At 34.7% G+C, this 20,654-nt stretch overlaps 1 protein-coding gene across 2 annotated transcripts in view; it reads left to right on the top strand.

Annotated features, from left to right (window-relative positions):
- The window catches only part of GSK3B (glycogen synthase kinase 3 beta), a 199,096-nt gene that overhangs the window by 130,100 nt on the left and 48,342 nt on the right, over positions 1–20,654 (top strand). For both annotated transcript variants that reach the window (XM_004436530.3, XM_004436531.3), the window contains exon 7: positions 3,191–3,288. In XM_004436530.3, the coding sequence (XP_004436587.1) occupies positions 3,191–3,288 (98 nt within the window). The remainder of the gene's footprint in view (positions 1–3,190; positions 3,289–20,654) is intronic.

Below are 20,654 nucleotides of genomic sequence, written 5' to 3'. Positions count from 1 at the left end.
CTGGCCCTGGGCTAACATCTGTGCCCATCTTCCTCTACTTTCTATGGGACGCCGCTGCAGCATGGCCTGACAAGCGGTGCGTCGGTGCATGCCCGGGATCCGAACCTGGGCCGCCAGCAGCGGAGCACGCGCACTTAACCTCTGTGCCACGGGGCCGGCCTAACAGCCCTTTATCTTTGAAGATGTCGTTGGATTTTCCAGCTGCTTTATATTTTATTCAAATATATGATACTGATCATCTGCATACCAGATACTGAGATGAGTTGTTCCAGGGTCACCTAAAATACGTGCAATTTGCTCCTTTTAAAAAAGTCATGGCTAGATCATCTGACACATTAAGGCATGTTTATATAAACCTTTGTCCCTCTTAAGAGTGCATTACTTCTATAAATATCCCTGTGCCTAGCAGTTCTTTGGAATCTTTGTACAAAAGAAGGGCAGTGTAGTCTGTTTTCTCTATTAGGAACCAATTCTGTGGATGTTATGAGTACCTGCTTTCCAGTAGCTTCCTTTGCGTGGCTAAAGCCAGATTCTGATTTTCTAGGCTTAGGACTCACTGTATACCACTGATTCAGCTGGGGCCTTTTGAACCCTAACAAGCCTAGATTTGGCCTCCCTTTTTAGACTTAGGATACTTGGCTCTAAAGATTCTGGAAGATTTGTAAACAGACAAAACCGAAGATATTTAGAAGTGTACTAATACAGGTACATTTTAGAAATATTTTTAACAAAGATGTTTGAAGTGAAGGAGGAGCTAGGAGTTCTGGCTAGATTATTGTCATAATTGGATATAATCAGAGCTAAGGCTGATGGCTCTGATTATATTGACTTACTGAGAAATGGCAGAATGAGAAGAAATGGCTTCTTTAGGGCAAGGAATTAAGTTTACAGACCCTTGAAGAAATAGTTATCCTGTGACAGTGAGACAGTTTTTCAAGACAGTAGTGTCTTGATTGGGAATTGATATTGGGTTCCAGGCCTAGCTCTGCTATTCAGGAACTTTCTATTGTGCCTCAATTTCCTTATCTGTGAAGTAAATATGTTAAACAGGATGGTCTTGAAAGATTGCTTTTACCACGAATCAGAGTTAAGTATGAAACAATACTATTTTGGCTTAAACCCCAAATAACCAGAAAATACAGTGGGCCAAAGCACTTATATTTTATGCTTTCTTTTTAGTTGTTTTATTCTGTTTGGAGAATATCATCCATTTGTCCTATGAAATAAACACTAGAGATTTTAGTATCTCCCAGAAAGTGAGTAATAAATATCTTGGTTTTAGTAATTTGCCTGAGTTAACATTAATTGTTTTTTTGTGTGTGTGTGAGGAAGATTAGCCCTGAGCTAACATCTGTTGCTGATCCTCCTCTTTTTACTGAGGAAGATTGGCCCTGGGCTAACATACCTGCCCATCTTCCTCTACTTTATATGGGATGCCACCACAACGTGGCTTGACAAGCTGTGCGTGGGTCCGCGCCCGGAATCTGAACCTGCAAACCCCGGACCGCCGAAGTGGAGCGTGCGAACTTAACCACTGCACCACCGGGCCAGCCCCTGAGTTAACGTTAACTGAAGACCAGTAATATAGTTGCCACCTGAATCTTTTGATTATTAATCTGTGGCAACCACTAAGCAATAGTATTCCTTAATGTTTTACTCCTTGTCTCCCATATTTGTAGCTGAATCCAGCCTAAGAAAGTGTTTCTTATGGGTTTTTTATGAAAGTGTAATTATTCCCCTGCAATTTTTCTAGCCTTATCTTCTGAGATGAATTATTCTGTATTATAGAGGAAAGAAGTGCACGCATATTGCCTTCCATCTAATTAGCTAGGTAAGGGGATATTTTTAAACCTAGATCAACATAAAGTATTTACATTAATAAAGAGATACATCTTTTCCACTCGATGTAAGAGTTAGTATTACTATTGGCTTTCAGTGAAGTGAAGATTTCCTAGCGGGTTTTCATATTTGCTTCATTTAACAATTTCCTAATATGTCGAGGAGGGCTCTTTTGGTCTCTGTTTGCAAAATGTCTTGATTATCATTGCTTGGAACTGGACAAAATCAACTTGAATTTCTTCAATTAATTTTGTGTCATTATTTTTCTAGGTCAGTAAAAAGTAGTCACTGGAGCAGAGATTTCCAATCCCTCTTGATAGTGCATCTCACCATATCAGACTTCTTAAATTATTTGCTCTCCCCTTGCTGTTCACTATTCTTCTCTTTCCCTACTGATAGATGGGAAAGCCCAGCAATGATGTATGTTCTTCTCCCTAAAGCACTTGATTGTTGGTTCATACAAAACCCAGGAATCTCAGGCATCCAGAAACTGAAAATTAGCTTTTCCTTGCAGGAAGTCTTAATGGTGGGCTATAAATAAGAGTCATCATATAATTTATCTTCCCATTTGGTAAGACTTTTAAGAGAGAAGGAGGATACTGTTAGTAATTATCCCAGGACAATAGATCTAAACTAGGACTGTCTTGGGTAAGCCAGGATGTATGCTTTAAATTAGTTTTTAATTTGTTAAATTTACAAATTATTAAAATTTATTAGTTAAATTATTTTTTAAAATTTTCTCTCAGGATTAAGGTTTCTGCTTTGACTTAAAAGTAAATTATTTTGTAATTTGTGAAATAAAATACATTCCTCTATCCTTGCATTTAAAAAGGATAATATATTTAAGCACGTTTTTCTGTCAATCATGACAACAAAAAATCAACCTTTAGAGTCTTAAAATTTTTCTCAGAATTTACATTGGCTTAAAACCCTGTGTACAGGAGATTGAACTCTTGCTTGCTGCTACTCTGTGAGTACCTGCTAATGTGCAGAGATTGTGTCACTTTGACTTATTTTTAAGTAAGATAAGTAGGTAATCATGCCCTATGTTTTGGCACTGTAATCCCGTCTTGCTTGTTAAAGACTTGAACACCTGATATTTGATAATTAAATAGACTTTACCCTTTATTGGAATATTCTTATTGGCCTTGTTTCCTCTTTATTAAGTTTAACAATTTAAAAATTCTTTAGGGATAGATTGATGACCTTTTTTCCTCTGTTTTGGATTATACAGTCTTTTGCTTGTGATATTTACTCTGTGATCAAAGTAAAATTAGAAAATGTATACAAACATTTTTTCCATGCAACTTAAGCTACAAGGTATTAATAAACCTTTGTTTTCTATCTTCAGACGTATGGTCTGCAGGCTGTGTGTTGGCTGAGCTGTTGCTAGGACAACCAATATTTCCAGGGGACAGTGGTGTGGATCAATTGGTGGAAATAATCAAGGTGAGAAGATTAAGTCAGAATTTTTTAACTGAAAGGAATTTTGTTGCTATTTTAAGAATCTATATCACACATACACATCCATTAAAAACTTAACAAAAGGGTGAAAATGTCCCAAGAGCACATAGCAAGTTCAGCTGTAGAAAGTGTGAGAACCTAGCCTTTTGATTTCTAATTGAGTTATTCTTCTATTGTATGGTTCTGGAAAAGCTGTTTTGGATATCTAATGCAAGAAAGGAATATATCTGTTATTTAAAGTACTTAAAAGCTGTAAGATCACTAAAATGTATATAAACTGAATAAAAGCGTAAACTATGTCTATTTTTACTAATCGTGTACTCTCTGCTCCTCATACTCTACTGAGCACAAAGGAAATGCTTGTATTTATTCAATATATAAATATTTATAGTATGAAAGGATGAATATCTGCCTATACAAGTAGACCACAGATAGAAGCAGAATTTTGACTTATGGATTTAATATAATTTTCTTTATTAGGCCTGTCAACCTCTTTATTAACAACACCAGATTCAAAATACTATTATGTTAGAATTAATATTGTCTCTTAAGAATGGTAGGGCTGAGATTTTAATTGAGTTTTTAAACGTAATTTTAAAAAGTTTTTGGTATTTGAGATCTTAAAGAAGCTCCTACCCCTTTTTAAAAAATCTATTGTCTGTATATTTAGACCGCTAGATTGGTTCATTCTAAGGTTACAGTTTTGCCAAAGCAACACCACCTACTGTCCTTTAGGCTTTATTCTTGTTTTTTTTTTTTTTTTTTTTTTGGTGAGGAAGATTGGCCTTGAGCTAACATCTGTTGCCAGTCTTCCTCTTTTTGCTGAGGAGGATTGGCTCTGAGCTAACATCTGTGCCCATCTTCCTCTATTTTGTATGTGGGCCGCCGCCACCACAGCTTGGCTTGATGAGTGGTGCGTTGGTCCACTCATGGGTTTCGAACCTGTGAACCCCAGGCCACTGAAGTGGAGTGCGAGAACTTAACCACTATTCAACCAGGCCAGCCCCTGGGCTTTATTCTTGATTCTCCAAATATTTCATAGAAGTGTAAAGTTGAATATCCCCTTAGAGGTCATGTAATCCAATCCTCCATCCAATGCAAGAACCTTCTTAGTTATATTCCTGGTACATGGATTTCCAGTGTTTTCTTGAATACTTCCAGCATCAGATCACTGCTTGGGGATGCAGGCTGTACTGTATCTGGACAGCTTGAATTTAGTTTTTATTGTGCTGAGTCATAACTCCTCGGTACCTTTTACCAGTTCTGCACACAACTATGATTACGTTATTTTAAAATCTGTGTACTTTTTTCTATAAAAAATGTTACTTTTGATAAGGCAATTTTGCCTAGCTATCAGTGTGTGGTTGAAAAAACCAGTGTGTGATCAAGAATCTTCCTTACTATCCATATAATTTCTTATAATTTGCACCTGAGACCTCTGTGGTATTTGCAGTCTTTTTTTGGTAACCATCTCTTAGTTTCAGATTGAACTTTTAACCTTTGTTTAACTTTCTGCTTTCTTCCTGATTCCCACACTACACTCAGATCTAAGTTCAGATAGTTGGATCTCTGTGTTTTCTGAAATTAATTATTCAAATTAATGTTCTAATACAGAGGTTGGCAAACTTTTTTCTGTAAAGGGCTAGATAAAATATTTTAGGCTTTGTGGGCTATAACGCAAATCAGGGGTATCATAAAGATAGTTATATAACAAAAGAGACAACAAATTTCCACAAATTTTTTGTTAATGAAATTCAAACTATAATAATAACTGAGTACAATTTTTTTGTGATACAAGTCTACTAATTAGAAGATTGGAGTTCTTTTTGGGAGGCTATAACATTTCTCTTCATTGGAGTTCAAAGTTATTGTTTCCTATCATCAAATTGATTGTAGATGATTATCTGTAAAATCAATTCTCAGTTCGTAGGCCTTACAAAAACAGAGATCAGGCCATAGTTTGCTGACCTCTGGTCTTGTCCAACCAGTAAGCATTTCCTCTATCCACAGGCTTTCACTTGATGTATTTGAGCTCGCCAAACTACAGTTCTCTGAGCATATTGCCATTCTATTTGTCATGTATGTTTAGCTTATTAGAATTGTGTCATTTGCCTACTGGTTATAGTTTAGAATTTTGTGATGATTTATTGTCATTAATTTTAATTAATTCATACATGATACAACTGAAATTGCTCAAGAAGCTAAGTGGGCATCTGTGATAAGTCTGTATCTTCTGCTTGCTGTCATATCTTATAAACCTTTAAGTTTAGAGGTTTTTTCCACGACTTTTTGTCAATTTTGTCAAAATTGTTCAATTTTCTGCTATTATTGGTTTGTGCTTATTTAATAGATTTTAGTAGAAATTGTCAGATTGTTCTTGATGGTTTAAGACTTCATTTTCATTAGGGCTTATTTGTTGCAAATTGGTCCATGATCAATTTGTAGGAGTAGGCCAATTCTGAAATGAAATACTTTTTCATTTATGTGTTATCTTGACATCTTGCATTTATACATAAGGAACACAGTCATCACCCTAATATGGTTTCAAGATGGCTGTCTATAGATGTTTTGAAGGTGTTTAAAAAATTTAATGGAAAAATTAAAAAAAAAATTTAATGGAATTAGCTTCCCAGGGCACTTTGGGCTATCCAGCGTCTTGGCCTTTTACAGTCTTAAGCATGGTTGCCCAGGATAGATAAAATATCAGCATTAGTTTGCCACCCATTTGGTGATCTGAAGTTATACATTATATTGAGGTTATTAGACATTGTGCTGTGGTGTGTGTGTCTGTAGGTAGTATAGCTCTAAATTTTATTGCATGGAGGTTAATAAACATTGTAGGGGTTTTGTATGTGTGTTTAATATAGCTCTAAATCTTGTTGATTCTATATATCTGTTCCTTAAATATTGAATATCTGTGATATTTCATTGAAATAAAAATTTCTAACTAGTTCTGATGTAACTGTTCAGTTTTCCTGATCTAAGTTGTAAATTGGAAAACAAAAGTTGTGTAGGTTAGCTTTCAAAGATAAATGTTGTTAAGACATTTTATATTTTAAACAAGTATTATCATTACTGCTAACCAAGAAAGGTGCTCAAAAGTGCCCAGTTCAATTCTCAATTTTTTTGAGATAATAGTCATGAGCACTTAATCCTTATGGTAAGTAGGGAATTCATGTTAATCTTTCCTTTTCTATTCTCTTTTCATTTTCTCCCTTGAAAACCTCGTGGGGATTTCTCTAGAGTGTCTAGGAGTAGCTGACCCTTCAGTAAAATAGATACTTTTCTTTCTGAATTGGAGTTTATGCAAAAAATGAACAGTTATACAGCAAACTTCATGAATTTTGTATGTGGTAGACTTGCCTCATTATTTTATAAACTTTTTGAGCAGGAACTTTCTTTTATTGTTACGTTTTAGTATCCAGGGACACCAAAATAGTTTTCAGTAAAGACTTAAATTGAATTAAGCTGCTAGACCATTGTTTATTCATGAATTCAGAATTACCTGGGAATTAATAAGAAAAGTTAGTGTGATTCTTACATATGTTGTTTATTAAATTTTATTGGCTTGATGTCGGTGTCAGTAATTTACAGTGTGAGTAACAGAGAGCTAACTTTCTCATTCTCGCTAACCTTTTACATCTCCACCCTCCCTACCTTCTAATAAGAAGGCTTTTGCAAAATATTTAGAATAATTCAAATACGTTATCTTCAGAATAAAAGGACAAAGCAGAATGGAATTGAAAGTCATGAAAAATTATTTCCAAGCATGAAGAACACTTTCTGAGATTGATTTAATACATAGGATTATCACATTGGCGTTTCGTTATGCCAGTTAATCTCTGAATATCAAGAAAATGCTTGGATTTTCAAAGCATTTATGAAAAGAGAAATTCTGTTACGGACTTCTCAGGTAATAAGATTTTTTAAAAAATTCTTCCTTAACATGCTAGTTAAAATAACCTCAAGAGATATCTGGTGTAGGTTTCAGATACCTGGTGAAAAATAAAACATTTTGGGAGAACCTGTACCAGGAATTTCACAAATGTAGTAGGTTCAATGATGTAGCATTGTCCTTTGCACCTCTGCCATCAGTCATAGCAATGGGCTTATTTAGAAAAGAGTCTTCTGAAGATTTGGAGAAGGTAGTATTTTTTTATGCCAATTACTTTTTTTGTAAATATATATGCTATAATTTTATATGCTCAATGCAGAAGACTGAGAAAACAGACAAACTCACAGATATCAACAGAAGAAAAAAAAGCCATCATTTACTTCTATAAATATTTTGATATACTTTTCTATACATATGTTTAAACAAAAATGCCAAATGTTTTGTAGACTTTTACTGTATAATTAATTGTATTTCTCACATGAAGTATATTTTAACTAAGTGATTTTTTTAATGACTGCATAGATTCCACTGTATGATTATATTCTGAATTATATAATTGATTCTGAACAGAATAATGTTATTAAGGTTAAGTGATATATTATTGTCTTTGAATGATATATTTGGCCTCTCAAAGATTGGATCATTAACTTTCTTTTATAAATGACGGGTGTCCCCAGAATTCCCCAAATGGATTGAAGTTGAAGCAGTCTAGGAAGTTCTAGATCTAGGAGTGCTGTAGGGTTTACTAATAGTTTCTTTTCCCCTTCCAAATTTTAAAACATAAATTTCAAATAAGGAAAGGTAAGCTTCAGTCCAGAGTTCAGTTTCTGGGTTAAAATACCACAAAATTAAAAGTTTAAAAGAAACCAACCATTTTGTAGAATTTTAAGTTTTAAATGTATTAATATTCTTAGAGATATACTTTCATTTATTCCAAAAACATTTACTTATGCTTAGTAATAATTTGACCATTGCTTTCTAGTGGAAGAGTTTTAGGGCAGAATTAGTCAGTCTCCTGATGATAGAATTTCAGTATAGCTTTCATGGTTTTAGTAACTAGCGTTTTAAGTTTGGATGTATCTCTTTTAGAAAAACATGACATTAAACTTATAGATACTTAAATTATTTGCAATATTAAAATTTTGTAAGGCAATTAAGGTTACTTAATTTCTCTTGTTAAACAATTTTACTAAACTACTGTTTAATTTTCTCTTAGCAATAATTACTCAATTTAGATATCTGCATAGATAGCTCTTACACAGGTAAGAGCCACTAAAATCTTACCTCTAGCAGAGATTTTAAGAAATTTGAAGGTAGAAAACGATGAGATCCAAATAATCTTTTGATTATGTTATCACAGCTCTGTAAATGGACTTCATTTCTTATGATGTCTATCAGTCGAAAAGATTGAGAAGGAAAAAGATTTAGCAGTGGAGAGTGGGATTAAGGGGTGAGGGAAAGGAGAGAATTTTTACTTTTACTGTTGATGTTGATTTTTTTAAACAATCCTATCTTTTTGCATCATAGAAACTATGAAAAAACAGACGCTTTCAATTGTTGTATGCTAGAATCTTTTGTTCGTAAACAAATAAAAACAGTTATATAGAGTTAAGAGCCACATTTTGTTACAAATGTTTGCCTAAATAATTGTTTTCTTGATCTTCCAATTTGACCAATGGCTATTTGCACTATAATTTAGACAAAGAGATCAGTGATTACCTGGCTCCTCAGAAGCCTACATTTTGGGAAACTACTGCTAATCATAAAAGCTCCCACTCAGTGAGACCTACTCTGGGTCAGGCACTGGGCTAAGCACTTTTTATACGTTACCACATTTAAACCTTATATTAATCCTAGGAAGATGATGATGATGATTATGATGATGATCATTATTACAACCACCATATCTAGGAGGGGTTGGGTAGTAAGGAAATCCTATCTGATTCATCTTTAGCTCAATTGATGTCCTCTATGCATGGAATTTTGTAGCTCTGGGGAAAACAATATGATCCTTCATGTCAACTTGGTATCCAGAACCCATTAAGTCATATTTACTAAATGTTAGTATTAAAAAAATGTGACCACAGACTAAAGGAGACAGCCCCTAAATCTTACTACAATGAATATACCTAATCAGTTTGAGATGTCTTTGGACTAGGTTTAATTGTGCTTCATCTAAAGCAATCCAGGTTATAATGGTGGATTCCTTTGCTTTTAAGTACAGCTCAACCTTATTTTCACCATCTTTGTTTAGTAAACATTTTAGATTTTCACTTTTCTTGTCCCCATGTTATGGTTTGTTCAACACCTCTATGTGTGCATTACTCTCCTTTCCTGGCTTAACATTTTCACTATTAAATAGTCTCTCAGACAGAGGTCTAAGCTATTTATTAAATCAAAATTTAATAAATATAAAATACCTTTTTTTCCCTAAGTTTTTTGATGGATTCTTGATATATCTTTGCTAACATGCATTTGGAATTTAATCATATATTACCTGGTGACATTTCTTGTGCTATCATATTATAAAGCTGTTGTGTTAACAGACTGCAGGGACCACATATTAAATTTACTATCTCCTCTTCCACTCCCCAGAACATGTAAGTACACCTCATTACACATTATGGTACAGATTTTTACTTGTAATATATATTGTATTGTAATGTATAAACAAAATATTTGATTCCTTAATTCATTCTTGTGTTGTTTAAATTTTTCCATTTTAATTACTGACTAGAGTGGCAACTTTTAATAGCTTTTGGATCATGGACCACTTTGAAAATCTGTTCATAGCAATGGACTCTTCTCCAGAAAAATGCATACATGCCAAAATTTTGCATATAATTTCACATGATCCTTGGGCTTTCTGAAGCTCATCCAGGAACCCTAGGTTAAATATCCCTATACAAGTGCAAGAAACTGTGGTTACAATTTGTAGTAACTGCCTGCAATATAGGTATTATACACAGAGTATGATAGCAACATTTTTTAAATAAGTGAATGAGTAAAGGAGACATTAAAATAATTATTTTAATGTAATAACCGCTCAACTGCATTTTTACATTAATATAATGTTTTCCATAGACCAAAAGAAACATCACTTAACTTACTACTGTGAAATTTTATTGGCTCTAGAGTAACTTACTCATACTTGGTTAAATCTCTATACACTTACAGGTATGTGTGCCCAGGCATGGAAAAGTGGTTTCCTGGCAGTGTGGCCCAGTTTAGCTTTTGACTAGAGAATAATGGTATCCATTTGAAATCTTCACTTTCCCCTAAACAAGCAGTGTAGAATGATTTACTAAGTTGCCAGTGTGTGTTTTATTTATGCAAAGAAACTTTTTTCACACAAAATGAAGTTTCATGACATTGTCACCTCAGAACTGATTTACTGATAGTTATATTTTAAGACCTGAGTCAAAAGACGCGTCCATAGGATTACTCTTCTCGGAATATAATATGCTTTACTTATCAACTGCAGATTCTTCTACACAGTTGCATTTTGTTTGCCTAATTTCAGGGCCCTGTTTTAATACATTATTTTTCTTTGGAGTAATCTGTAAAATATGTCAAGGGGCAGGTGAGAGATGGGACAGGGACAGAAATCTGTCAGGTTAGCAGCATTCATAATCTAGACCCTGGTTTCAGAACCTATGTTTTACTAAGGAATCTCTGCTTCCTTTTTTAGCAAAAGGTTAGAAATTTTGAGAGCAATGATTCTTAATGGTTGAGTAGTAGAAAAAATATAAGAAACACTGGAATCTTATAGAGGGACATTTATGGTTTGTAAAAGTATACTGAGTGCTATTTCATATTTATAAAACAATTTTTTATGTTTTATTGCTACATATGATAGAAGGAAGACGTGAAGAAAATCTTGGCTTATAGTGCCTCAAAGAACTATAGTGTTAGTGATTCTCAAAGGAAGCAAGAGCTGGGTGATGTTTAAAATATTTAGTCTCAAAAGTGTGTGTAGTTTTTAAAAGTTTGGGAAATATAGTGTTTTGTGTTTTTTTTAACCCAAGAGATTCTGACCCCCCTCCCTTTTCTATTTTATACTCCTTCTTTGAGCATACCACTTTAGCAGAGATTCACCTAGGAAAAAAGATCTTTTGACTTCTGTGAATATATATTAGCTAAGAATGACTTTCTCACTTTATGTTGAACAGTGTGCATAATCAAAACAATAGTCACCTTTTGGGGGAGAAGGTGGGAAATTGTTTCCAAGCGTAAAATTTTATTCAGAAAGAAAAGAATGAGGGCGAAAACAATCTTTAAAAAGAAGAAGAAAGTTGGAGGACTCGTACTTCCCCATTTCAAAACTTACTACGCAGCTGCAGTAATGAAGACAGTGCATCTACAATGGAATAGTATTCAGCCATGAGAAAGAAGGAAATCTTGCCATTTGTGACAGTGGATGGACCTCAAGGGCATTATGCTAAGTGAGATAAGCCAGCCAGAGAAAGACAAATACTGCGTGTTATCACTTATATGTGGAATCCAAGAAAAAAGTCAAAGTTATAGAAACAGAGAGTAGAAAAGTGGTTGCCAAGGGCTGAGGTGTGGGGGAAAGGAAGAGAAGTTGGTAAGGAAACAATCGTTCAGCTATAAGATGAATAAGGTCTGAGGATCTAATGTAAAACATCTATAATTGGTAACACCATATTATTTAATTGAAATTTGCTGAGAGAGTAAAACATAAATGTTCTCACCAATTAAAAAAAAAGTCAGGTGATGAATGAGTTAATTAACTAGATGGTGGGAATCCTTTCACAATGTATATGTGTATCAAATCACCACAATATACACTTTATATGTCTTACAGATTTGTCAATTATACCTCAATAAAGCTAAAAAGAAAAAAAGACAATATAGTACTGTCATGAGCATAGCCATATACAACAATGGGGTAAAATTGAGAGTCCAGAACTAGACCTTTACATTTATGGTCACTTGATTTTTGACAAGGGTTCCAGGGCAATTCAGTGAGGAAAGAACAGTCTTTTTAAAAGTGATGCTTAGGCAACTAGATATCCATATGCAAAGAATGAAGTTGGACCCCTACCTCTCACCATATACAAAAATTAACTCAAAATGGATCAAAGACCTAAATGCAAGAGCCAAAACTATAAAATGCTTAGAGGGAAACATAGGTGTAAACCTTTGTCACCTTCAGTTAGGCAGTGGTTTCTTAGATATGACACACACAAAAAGCACAGATGACAATAGAAAAAGTAGATAACATTGAACTTCATCAAAATTAAAAACTTTTGTGTTTCAAAGTACACCATCAAGAAAGTTAGAAGACAACCCACAGAATAGGAGAAATTTTTGCAACTCATGTATATGATAAGGGACTTGCATCCAAAATATATAAGGAACTCTTACAACTCAACAATAAAAAGACAGCACAATTAAAAAATGGGCAAAGGATCTGAATAGACATTTCTGAAAGAAGACATACAAAATGACCAGTAAGCACGAGAAAGATGTTCAACATCCTTAGAGAAGTGCAAATCAATCCCGTAATGAATACTACATCACATTCACTAGAATGGCTAAAATAAAAAGATAATAACTAATGTTGATGAGGGTGTGGAGCAGTTGAAACCCTCATACATTGCTGGTGGGATTGTAAAATGGTGCAAACCAAAAATGGTTTGGCACATCCTCAAAATATTAAACATAAAGTTACCATATGACCCGGCAGTTCCATTCATAGGTGTATACCTCAGAGAATTAAAAACATGTCCGCACAAAAACTTGTACACAAATGTTTATAGCAGCATTATTGCTAGCCGAAAAGTGGAAACGTTTCAGATGTCCATCAGCTGATGGGATAAAGAAAATGTCAGACACAAAAGGCCACATGTTAAGTGATTTCGTTTATATGAAATGTCCAGATCTGTAGAGACAAATTAGATTAGTGGTTGTCAGGAGATGGGGGCATGGGAATGAGAATGACTGCTCATGGGTACAGGGTTTCGTTTTGGGGTGATGAACGTGTTATAAAATCAGATAACAGAGTTGTACACCCCTGTGAATATACTAAAAAACCACTGAGGTGTATACTTTAAAGGGGTGAATTTCATCTCAATAAAGCTGTTGTTAAAAAAAAAAGACTCGAGTGAGGGCATCTACTGTGGAACTATTGATAAGGTAGCTTTGCTGTTTCCGCTGTATTTTAAGGAAGGCAATAAACTCTGACCATAGTTTTGCAAAGTACTCCAGAGAACTTGTCATGTTTGTACCTCCCACCCTCTGGGCCAAAAAGGGAGGGGGAGCAGATCAAGTTCAGTTAAGTGACAGATGGCACAAGAAAGAGTGAATGGAGTAGGGCGTGGAGACGTAAAGGACCCTCTTATACTAATTTACCCTCCCTAGGCTGAATACATACTTTAAATTAGCCAAATTTAGTTGTGTTCAAATAACGTGACAACTTGCTGCTCTTTTCTTCCTTTTCTTCACTGAAGCTCCTAATGGGGTTTTAAGACTACTGCTTATTATGTAGCTTTTTGTTCCCTGGCTTTTGGAAATCAGAGGAAAACCTTAAGAAGAAAACATTGCACCACCAAAAAAAGGGCTTTTTATACCAAAATTTCAATCATCTGTTAATAGGGGAGAGGTAGAAATTGATAAAATCTGCGTGTGTTGAGAGTTAAGTATTTTAGCTACCCACCCATATCTAATAGATTTAAAAAAGAAAAACCTGTAAATTTTAGGGAACCACCAGAGGCAATAACATTTTATATCAGTCCTCTGAAAGTGAATAGTGTAATAGTGATTCCAATGCCATTAGATACTGATATTTTGAAATAGAATAGCTCGGTGGCATGTTTTCTAGTTTTCTAATTAGAGAAATTTCTGAAGCTTGTGGTATAGGCAGCCAACCTGACAGTTATCCAAATTGAATAAACAGTTCTTTTATGCAGAAAAGAAATGAAGATGTTTAATTATTCAACCATGCTACATGTTCTCTCTATTGCCTCTGTGTTATATAATTTATATCCACTTCATTTAACGAGTTTTTATTGAATTCATTATATATAGACCTGACCATACATCCTTTTAGTCTTTCACGGTGCATCCCACCTTAAACTACGTGTTGATTTAGTGAGCTATTTTTGTTAGGTGTTGGGCTGGAACATAGAAGGTCCTTGCCCTCAAGGAGTTCAGAGACTGAGGGGAGGAGAGGAACAACTGAGGGCAATAGAGTAAGGCAGGTATTATTCCAGAAGTCTGAGCAGAGTACAAAGGCAGAAGTGTTCTATTTGGAGGTAGTGCTCTCTGGAAAGGCTTCATTAGAAAGGTAATTCTTGAGCTGAATCTTGAAACATGGAAAGGTATTCACCCTTTAGGGAGAGGAAAGGAGTGGAGGACATATGCGTGAGTTTGGGCAAAGATGCTTAGTGAAATCAGATCTATTACATGTTTCTTTATGGTTTGAGCTTAAGGTTCTGAATGGTGAGGATAGTAGAATATGAGTCTACTAGAAGAAGGAAGACTGGAGCTTTGGCAGTGGCCAGACCACATTAGCCTGTAGGCGGTTGGAAGCCATTGTAGGATTTTAAGCAGAGGAGTAACAAATTTCTAGTAGGATTTCTTTACTTCGCCCTGCTTTAAAGGGTGCACGTGCAGCTCAGTTACTGAAGTTTGGCGACCTCTGGTGTTGAGCTATTAAAAAGCAAGGCTGTGAAAGAAATACTTGTATTTCATAGCTTTTGTCGGATGATTCTTGGATTTGTTTTATTTCTTTGAAGAACTAAATCATAATTCCTGATTTGATATTTATCAGTGTCTGAATAAATTTATAACTAGATGAAAAATGTTACAACAAACATGGATGGGACCAGGTACAAATGAAATGATTGATTTAATCATATGACATGAACAGCATATCCAAAGAGATGTGGCAGGCTGATCTCTGATTCTTTGGATCTTTCCACCCGCCACCTCCCATGATGTTCTATGATGGTGAACCAAAGAAAAGGTACTTTTTTGCAATGAATGGAAAGGTCTTATTTTAATAATAGATAACTGAGAATACATACTCTTCCCAATGGTGTGACAATTTTTAACATCCCCTCTCGTTTTTATTGTGTGAGATATCATACTTACAGAAAAGTGCATAAAACATTTATGTGCAGTTTTGTTTCCTTTAAGTCATGGAGAAACTCAGTTTTTAGAAGATCCAGAAATAAGTTTAAAAAAAAAAAGTATATCCTTAGTCTAAAAGTTTTGGAAGAAAATTATTGTATTTCTGTCTCTTAAAATTTAAGGTAACGCTCAAGGCTTGTTTTCTGTCAGAAATGATGAGGTTCATCTCAAAGATCCTTTTTTAATCTATAAAATAAAAAAGTACAATTGTATCATTTCAAAGCTTCCAAATATATAATTCAGCTGGAGTAAATCAGGTAGAAATAGACTCTGAACCTAATAAAAACTTAAAGATGCAGTCAGAGGTAGAAATAGCATAGTTGATATGTTAAAATGTCTTAGGTTTGTGGTATTGATTGCAGATGGTGATGCATTCAGAATCTTGGCTTTTCATAATCTATTACTTGTTTACCTTTCAGCCTCTAATGTTGCCATCCATCCGTCATCTAATCCTTATTCTCTCTTAGCACTCAGCCTTTGCAATTATTTAAATCATGCTGTTTTCCACTTCATACCTAGCTTGCAAAGAATATGCTTCTGACTCATCTGCTTCCTAGAGTCCTCAGGTAAAATCAGCTCTTCTCTCTCCTTCCAGATCCTTTCCTGAGTCCCTTCCTCACTCCAGAGCAGTGTAGCACTTTCGTCTCATACGTAATCTATGCTTATTTTGTTGTACTGATGTTGGCTGATTGTAGTTGATTTATGTACAAATCTCTCTGCCCTAGAGTTCCTTGGGGATAGGAAACTCAGTAAGTGTTTTAAATGAGTGAATGACTTAAGAGGCTGAAAAAAATTTTTTAAATGCCTCTTGATTATGTCCTACTTTTGCATTCTTATGTTCCTTTGCATCTTAAATCATACCTTTGCTTTCTTAAAGACTGTACATGTTATGTATAAAATAACTCTGATTTTACAGTTTGACAGACTGATACTTTTAATGTTAGCCTCAAAATAGCAACATAAGAACGATTAACATCTGGTTGTATTCAGTGTAGTAAAGGCATCACAAATTGCATAATGGTCTGTTTTACTTTTTAAATCAGCTTCCTGGAGATCTAATTTACATAGAATAAAATGTAGCCATTTTAATTGTACAGTTTAATGAGTTTCGACAGACATATATAACCACCATCCTGGTCAAGATTTCCATCACCCCAAAATGTTCCTGTGTACTACTTGGGGTGAACAAACGTCCCAGTTTGTCCAGGACTGAGAGTTTTGCTGGGATAGTCCCAGGCAAACCAGGACAGTTGATCATCCTGTTCATGCCTGTTTGTTTTCAGTCACCCATCTTCTGTCTTAGGTGACCATTGATCTACTTTCTGTCACTACAGATTAGTTTTTCCTGTTCTAGAATTTCGTATGAGTGCAGTCAGATAGTATGTTTCTTTTTTATCTGGCTTTTTTTGCTCAACATCATGTTTTTTAGATGTATCCATGTTGTTTCTTATATCACCTGTTTATTCTGTTTTGTGCTGAGTTGTATTCTAGTCTATGAATATACTACAATTTGTCTATCCATTCACCTGTGGATGGACTTTTGACTCGTTTTTGGTTTTTGGCTATTATGGGTAAAGCTGCTATGAATGTTTGTTTACAAGTATTTTTGCAAACATTTGTTTATATTTATCTTCAATAAAAAGCTAGGGCTAAAATTGCTGGTCATGTGATAAGTGTATGTTAACTTTATAAGAAATTACCAAACTGTTTTCCGAAGCAGTTTTACTATTTTTCACTCCCACCGACAACGTATGAGAGTTCCCATGTTCTAGATTCTCATCAACACACGGTCTTAAAACTAGTCTTGAAATTACTTGTATCATTATGAAATGTCTCTCTTTATTTTTAATTTCCTTGTCTTGAAGTCTACATTTTCTGTTATTAATGTAGGCACTCTATCTTTCTTTTCTTTTTTTTCGTGAGGAAGATCAGCCCTGAGCTAACATCCATGCCAATCCTCCTCTTCTTGCTGGGGAAGACCGGCTCTGAGCTAACATCTACTGCCAATCCTCCTCCTTTTTTTTTTCCCCCAAAGCCCCAGTAGATAATTGTATGTCATAGTTGCACATCCTTCTAGTTGCTGTATGTGGGACGTGGCCTCAGCATGGCCAGAGAAGTGGTGCGTTGGTACACGCCCGGGATCCGAACCCGGGCTTCCAGTAGTGGAGCGCACGCACTTAACTGCTAAGCCATGGGGCCAGCCCCTCTATCTTTCTTATAATTAGTGTTTGCATGATATATCTTTTTAACCTATGTGTCTTTATATGTAAAGTTCATTTCTTACAGACAGTATATACTTAGGTCTTCTTTTTTTATCCAGTCAGACAATTTCTGCCTTTTAATTGGAGTGTTTAGACCATTTACATTAAATGTAATTATCAGTATGGTTGGGTTTAAGTATTCCACTTTGATATTTGTTTCATTTTTTTGCCTCTTTCACTGCCACCTTATGGATATAATGAGTATTTTTTACTTTTCCTATTTACCTCCTTGCTGCATTTTTAGAGGTTGTTCTAGGATTGAAAATAGGCATCTTTACCTTATCACAGTCTACAAATAATAATATACCACTTCACTTATAAAGTAAGAGCCTTACGACAGTATATTTCCATTTCCCCTTCCTGTCCTTTGTACTATTGTTGTCATACATTTTACTTCTACAATACTGTATTATTTTGCTTTAAACATTCAGTTTCTTCTAAAGAAACTTAAAAGCAAGGGGGAAATGTCATACATTTAGCCACGTAGTTACTATTTTTGGTGGTCTTTATTCCTTTGTGTAGATAGGAATGTCATTTGAAATCCTTTTCTTTCATCTTGAAGTACTTTCTTGTAGTGAAAATCTCCTGGTAACAAACTCTTAGCTTTTGTTTGCCGAAAATGTCCTTTGAAGGATATTTTCACTGGATATAGAATTGCTTGTTTTCCAGCTTTTTTTCTTTCATTCTGTAGAAAGGTCTTTATTTTCTTCTGGCCTGCATTGCTTCTGATGAGACGTCAGTTGTCATTGTTACTTTTGAAAACCCTGTATATAATGTGTCTGTTTGTGTTTAGGGTAAGATTTTCCCTTTCTCAATGGCTTTTATTGGTTGATTGTGACTTAGTGTGGTATTTTTTTGTGTTTATACTGCTTGGGTTTCATTGAACTTTTCATTGAATTTTCATCAAATTTGGAAAAATTTTGGCCGCTATTTCTTCAATTAGTTTTTCTGCATCTGTTCCCCCAACCCCCTCTCAGACTCTCATCACACGTGCATATGTTTTCCTGGCCTTTTTACCTCCATGCTTCAGCTCTGATAGTTTCTATTGCCTTTTTTTTTTTTTTTTTTTGAGATCACTGATTGTCTTTCTTCTGTGGTGTCTAATATGCTGTAGACCTCCAGTGAAGTTTTCATTTCACCTATTTTATTTGTCAACTGTACAATTACTATTTTGTTCTTTTTTTATCTTCCATTTCTTTCCTCATTATAATAGCTGTTTTAAAGTCCTTATTTGCTAATTCTATCATCTCTGTCAGTTCTGGATCTGAGTCTGTTGACTTAATTTTTTTTTTTTTTCCTCTTGCTTCTGGATCATATTTTCCTTCTTTAAAGAGTGTTTTGTATGTCACTTTTCTAGTTCTTTACATCTGGAGGGAAGTTCTAGTATCAGTTACTTTGTAGTGACTATAAGCAGAAGTCCTTAATAGTCTTTTTTTTTTTTAAATAATGCAGGCCTTTGCATGACATACCAAATTTATTGAACTACTGATGCAAAGTTACACAGAATTGCACTACTTTATATAAGGCTTTTAGTTTACATTTGACCACCTGAAAGTAGTTATGGCTCCCTGTTAGATATGCACAATATTTATATCTAAAGCAATTTAGTAACAGCAGTTTCTGCAGCTTAAGCCTTGCAATTAAAAATTCTTTCAATTATAGTTACTCATAATATATACATCCATAGTACTTGCCCACCATCTAACATTCCAATCAAAATTCTACAGATGTGAAACAATTACTAACAGACAAAAATACTAAACTTATATGTTTGGTATTACAAATATACTTAAGCATGAATAAGCATGGAATTTATAGTGAGAGTCTATAGCTAAAGAAGCCTGAATGATTTATCAAAATTGCTAAATTATTAGAAGAATTTTTACAAAAATCTGTAAATTGAGATTTGTTAACACTTTTTGATCTTATTTAGCCAGTTAGATGCCTATATTGCTTCATATTGTTCTTCTCTTGCCTAAGATCTATAATATTGACAGTTGAAGATATTCTTTTTATTAAATTGAATTACCACAATATGGGTAGATTTTATTTAAATTATGTTTTTTTAAGTTGTCAAGAAATGTCTAACTTTTTTTTAAAGTTATATAATTGTAGTCTTGTGATCTTATAAAATCTTAATATAGACTACACAACTCAAAGAGATTAAGGTATCATTTCATGGTATAATCAGTGAAGTTTAAGAAAGTGGTTTTCTAAAAATTATTTTTAAAAATCTTTCTCCTGTTTCTGCCCTTAATATTGAGTAGACCGTTTTAGGGAGTCAGCTACTCATGCATTTGAACCCTGTGTCTGCCACTGACAATCTGTAACTTTGAGAAGTCAGTTTACCTCATTCAACCTTAGGTTTCTTTTAGGTGTAAAATGAGGTAATAGAGTGTCTATAAAGTTTAAATGAGAAAAGAAAATTAATACACCTAGCAAAGAACTCTTACATAGCTCTTTAGTGGGTGCTCAATAACTATTTCTTCTCTTTCTCTCTTTTCCTTCCTTGATGTGCCTTTTGAAAGGAGAATTTACGTATGCTGTCTCCACTTGCTCATTTCGGATGATTATGGTCTGCTTGCTCTTCTCATGACTGATCTCACCACGGTCAGAAAGGGAGTCTTCATGGCCAGCTGCAGTGAATACCTTTTGGGCTTTATTTTACCAGGGCTCATTGTGTCATAAGATACCTACCTTTCTGTCCTTTAAATGTTCACTTTCCTTGGCCTCCACAGTATCATTGTCCGTGGGCTTCTTCCAGTCTCTCAGACTTCTGTCACAGCCTTCTTTTTATATTTCCCTTTTTCCTTATATTTCTGTCCTGTAGGTCCCCACCTTTAGCATTCTTCTCTTTCAACCTACATTGCCTGTTATACACTGTTGCAGCCGCCTAACACCTGTACGTTAGGTACTACCAAAGCTATTTTTCTAGCCTCGAACTCTGTTCTAAATGATATACCTAATATCCACCACTTGGTGGAGAACTCCTCCAGGTTCTTCTTGAATGCCTTAAATATTGTTTTGTCTTCTAG

Source organism: Ceratotherium simum, chromosome 15 (genome assembly GCF_057802395.1).
Source record: "Ceratotherium simum simum isolate JZ-2026a chromosome 15, ASM5780239v1, whole genome shotgun sequence".
NCBI lineage: Eukaryota > Metazoa > Chordata > Mammalia > Perissodactyla > Rhinocerotidae > Ceratotherium > Ceratotherium simum.
The sequence above is the reverse complement of the archived record's forward strand: the minus strand, read 5'-3'. Positions and strand labels throughout refer to the sequence as shown.